Here is a 4,594-nt window from a genome sequence, read left to right on the forward strand (position 1 = left end):
GAAATGCACCCTGTTTTCAAAAATATTTTATAGTACTTTGCGAAGTTTCGCATTTATTTCTCGTTTCGTTTTAAACGAGAAATAAATCCCTTTCCACCAAAACTGCAAAAGATCATTGTATAATTAATATAAATAAGTTTCGATCGAGAGTCACGATGATAAATAATACATACTTGAATGCGCTCGCACGCCGACAAACGAAACGAAATATAACTCAAAAAAAAGAAAACGTGCAAATCGTCCTATTTCTCGATCTTTTCGTTTTTATGATCGCGTTTTACGTGCTCGAGTGCATTAGAAAAAATGAGAAAAAAATGGCATAAAACATAAAAAAAATGGCACAGCAGTTTCACGGGACCGCATCACACGGTAATCGAACAACTTTTTATAATCAATATTCCTCACGTGCTCGGAGCGACGTGACCGATCTCTCGAAAGGACGAAGTATAATCTCTAAGTACTATTATATCATCAGCACGCTCATACAATGAGTCACAAAATTATTTATTTTTCAATTGCAGACTTCAAAAGATTGATACTCTTTTAGGATAGGATCTTTTATGGAATAATATATTTGTTCACATATTTTTCTTTCTACAAATATAAAATTTAGCAATTAAAAGTCAGCAATTAAGAAAGAATAAGTATTTTGTGAATCGCTGTGTACGTCGCACACTCGTACATCGTTATTTACAGCGAAGGATAATAAACAAACGAAACTAACTCTCACGAAACTTTTCGAGATATCTGTCTGACGAGTCAACTTTTTAATAATACGCGTTCGATATGATCGAGTAGTATACTTGACAAGAATGCGTGGGATCGAATTCTTTCGCCATTGTTACAAAATAAAAATGATAAAATTTAATAACTTATTTTCAAAATTTAATTAAAATAAAAAAATTTTTTCGTCATGAAATAAAAATGCAACTTTTCGGAGAATATTTTTATGAATTAAAACTTTAATTACAACTTAAAAGGTACTTTCCTGGAAGGATATAGTCGGATGGCGAAAGAGTTAACCGATATTTCGCGAGCGATTCACCAAGATACCAGACTTCACTAACTCGACATTTGTACTGCATTCTAAGGCACTTTGAGACCGCGAAATGAAAACGAGCGACATACGTTTATCTCGTGGGTCACAGAGACGCGAAACTTTAGCAAGAATAGCCGACTGACACCGGCACGCCGGGACAGCCGCCATCCTGATGCTTCGTGAGCAACGACATCCTGCTGAATGTCTTGCTACACCTGTCGCAGGAATATTTCTTGACGTCGCTGTGGGTCTGTAGGTGAGCCCTGAGGTTGCTCCTATCGGCGAACGCGCGATTGCAGTGTTGACATCGGAACGGCTTCTCACCGGTGTGCGTCCGGATGTGACCCTGGAGCAGCCAAGGCCTGGAGAACGCCTTGCCGCACGTATGACACTTGCAGGGTAGCGTGTGCGTTCGGATGTGCATCTTCAGGGCGCCCAAACTGACGTATACCTTCTGGCAGTATTTGCACGAGAAGGACTTCTTTGTCTGGCCTTGAGCGGCCGCGCAGTGAAACTGTTGATGCTTCGACAAGCCGGAATATGTCGAGTAAGATTTGTTGCAGTCGGTGCATGGATACCTGGACGACGTTGTGCTCGAGGAGGTGCTCGCGCCGGTGCTCGGGCTGCTCTTCTCTATTTTCGTGTTGACGATCGACGTCCCGGCGGAGGTACTGCCGGCGGACGACCTGCCGCTCTCGCTGCTGGGTGAGGAAAGATCTTCCGGCGTCACGGGAGGCGGAGATCGCAGAGAGCCGGAACCCACGGAACTCGTAGGTGACAAACCGCAGTGATCCGGACTGCTCCAGTGAGGATAGCTCCTGGCGATGGGTCGTTGGATCGTCGAGCAGGTCAGTGCGCTGTGGGGCGGCGGCGAAACTGACGGATGTTCCGGAGAGGAGTGCGGATACGCCGGTACCGGGTACGACGAATACAATTCCGCTCCAGGATAGCGATGATAGGTAGGCGGGGCATACGGCAGATAATGCGACGGATACAGAGAGCCCGTGCGAGCCCAGGCTGGCGTAGGGTAATGAGCCAACGGTTCCACCGGAGGATTTAGATTCAACGGCTCCAGGGGCGCTTTGCTCGCCATAAAATGCAGCGGGGTCGACGTCGCCGTCACCCCCGCCGTCGGCGTCGTCGTGGAATTGTCATTATGCTGAATCACCTCGACTCGCGCCTTCTTCACCATCGGGTGATGGGTCGGCGCGATTCCCGCTGGCGGCGTGATAGTCTTGGTTGGATAGTGATGGTGATAGTGATGTAACTGGTGCACGTAGTGCATCGCATGATGAGTTGTCGGCGATGATGGCTCTATCGTTAAAGGTGGAGGAGACGTCTTGAAAATCGGAGGTGGCATCCTGCTAGACGCGCGTTCCTGTTCTTGCTGTTGTTGCTGTTGCTGCTGCTGCTGCTGCTGTTGTTGTTGATGGGGAGAATGACTATGATGGCGATCTGCAGTTCTGCTGAGATCCTCGGGCTTCGTGCTGAGATTCTCAGGTTCAGGGATATCGTCTACTCCGACATCGATTATTTCTTCTGCACAAACAAGAGATAGCGGCGTTCACATATATGATAAAGGATACCGAAGTATAAAATATAAAGAAAAGAAAATAATTTGGGTAGTATCTAAAAATAAAAAAAGTTTATAAATATTTTTCTAATATTTTAATTTTAATGACGTTTCTAATGACTCAACTTTTCGAAGATAAAAGAATTCATTGTAAGCCATATTTACTTCATTATTGTAAGAAATATTCATTATAAACTGTATCTCGTGTTAGCACACTTTCTCTTTACTTCTTCCTTCTTCATTTTTATTTTTCCTATATTTGTTTTCATATCTTTATTTTTACATATTTTTATTTGTTTAAATTTGACATAATTATATGTATTCAATTATGTTAATTAAATAGTTATTATATTAAAATTACTATTAATTTTAATTTTATTAATAACAAAAAAATATTAAAGTTTAAAATTACTATTTTCCATTATTCTCTATATTATCTAATCTACTTATTGTGACGCTTAAAATAAATATCCAAACAATACGCAAAACATATTTATACACTATATTCCCGAAAATTTCAGGTCAATATAAACGTTGAATTTCGTATAAAAGTCAAACAATACGCAAAACATATTTATACACTATATTCTCGAAAATAACAGGTCAATATAAACGTTGAATTTCGTATAAAAGTAATTTTGAAAGGATTTGTGCGATAAGAGAAAAATAATTTTAATACCTTTGATAGCTTCAGGAGCTTCTTCTTCATCCTCGGACGTATAATAAAACGGCCGCTTCTTTAAAGGGCAATGACTGTAATTGTAATTCTTCTTCATGAAGCTGTGTGGCACCTCGTCGACAAGCATTTTGTCACTGTGTTTTGATACTGCGCGAAGGCACTTAAAGCGTTCTTCTGATTTATTAACGCTATGCCACTGGGAAGGACGCTTACAGCATCCTCCTTCTTTCTCTTCTCGTATGGAAATCCGTCATTTACAGCGTTAATCCAATAATCACACTCTTGCCGAAGTCTCGCGAGCGACAATAATACGCAGCAAAGTTATTTCCGCGTGTTATCACTGCACTGTTATTTCACACATAAGTCAAAAGCCTCCTCCTTCAAAATAAGAAACGGCACTTTGAGTTTTCTTTAAAGGAGTAATAAAATTGATCTTCACCACACGCTTGTCCGAATTCAACTGACCGGTTGGGCGACTCGGATAAATCTTGACTCGCGTGAAACACGAAAGAGAAATGCGAGGATGTGTGCTATAGCGACTGGCTCGAAACGTCTCAGCTGCAAGCCGGTCTCTGACTAGCAGGGGGTTGTGTCAGGGCCTCTTATAACAGGTCGCCCCACCAAACGATTGCAGGTGGCCCGCACGTGCTGCCGAGCCAATACGGGCCCGCGGGCCCCTCGTTGCTTGCCAATGGGGGACGGGCGGTCGCGGGCCACCAGCCAATCGACCAGGGATACGTTCCACCAACTGTCCCCCACCGTCAGCGACAACGACGGGAGGTGCAGGATGTTCATGAGTGCAACGCGATAGTCCGCTACGCTTCTCGTCCTTCCTTTTTCATCCCTTCCCCTAGTTTCTTTCTCTCTCTCCTTCTCTCTCTCACGCTTACACGCTTCGCAAGTTTCAATGTGTGTATGTTATGTTGTTCTGTAGGAGCAGATGCTGTGACCCCTCTTAGGGGACCCTCTCCACGCGCGCGCACACACATGTACATACCAGGGATTCGCGTTCGCGCGCGCGTGTGGGTACATTAGACCCCCTCCGCGCGAGAGCTCGGCGACTCGCGTTTTTTATTCGAATTTCCGTTCGGCCTACCTGAACTCCGCACCGTTCTTTCTCTTGCTCTTTGTGCGAGAGTGGTTGTCGCGCGCGCGTCGACTGTTTTGTGCCCCTACCTGATATGCGCGCATTGCGTCTCGCGTACATGCGTGCATGTGTGTACATACGTATGTATGTATGTGCGAGCGCTACAATCCACCTCTTGTTCCCCTTCTGAATTTCACTCCCTCTTTCGCGTCGACC

General features: G+C 44.1%; 1 protein-coding gene across 1 annotated transcript; it reads right to left on the reverse strand.

Annotated features, from left to right (window-relative positions):
* Positions 1-919: 919 nt before the first annotated feature.
* LOC112456090 (protein snail-like) lies at positions 920-3,843 on the reverse strand. Its single transcript, XM_025018393.1, has 2 exons — positions 3,292-3,843; positions 920-2,578 (listed from the first exon to the last, which is right to left on the reverse strand). Exons 1-2 carry the CDS (start codon positions 3,416-3,418, stop codon positions 1,161-1,163), a joined length of 1,545 nt encoding a protein of 514 aa, XP_024874161.1. The 5' UTR covers positions 3,419-3,843; the 3' UTR covers positions 920-1,160.
* Positions 3,844-4,594: the final 751 nt, after the last annotated feature.

Source organism: Temnothorax curvispinosus, unplaced genomic scaffold (assembly GCF_003070985.1).
Source record: "Temnothorax curvispinosus isolate PA1 unplaced genomic scaffold, ASM307098v1 QBEX01006646.1, whole genome shotgun sequence".
Classification (NCBI taxonomy): domain Eukaryota; kingdom Metazoa; phylum Arthropoda; class Insecta; order Hymenoptera; family Formicidae; genus Temnothorax; species Temnothorax curvispinosus.

What these genes read in the sequence shown, in the direction of transcription:
- LOC112456090 (XM_025018393.1), bottom strand. Translation starts at nt 3,418, where the DNA reads ATGCTTGTCGACGAGGTGCCACACAGCTTCATGAAGAAGAATTACAAT. An exon ending in AGCTCCTGAAGCTATCAAAG is followed by an intron (nt 2,579 to 3,291) that starts GTATTAAAATTA and finishes TTGTTTGTGCAG; the next exon opens with AAGAAATAATCGATGTCGGA.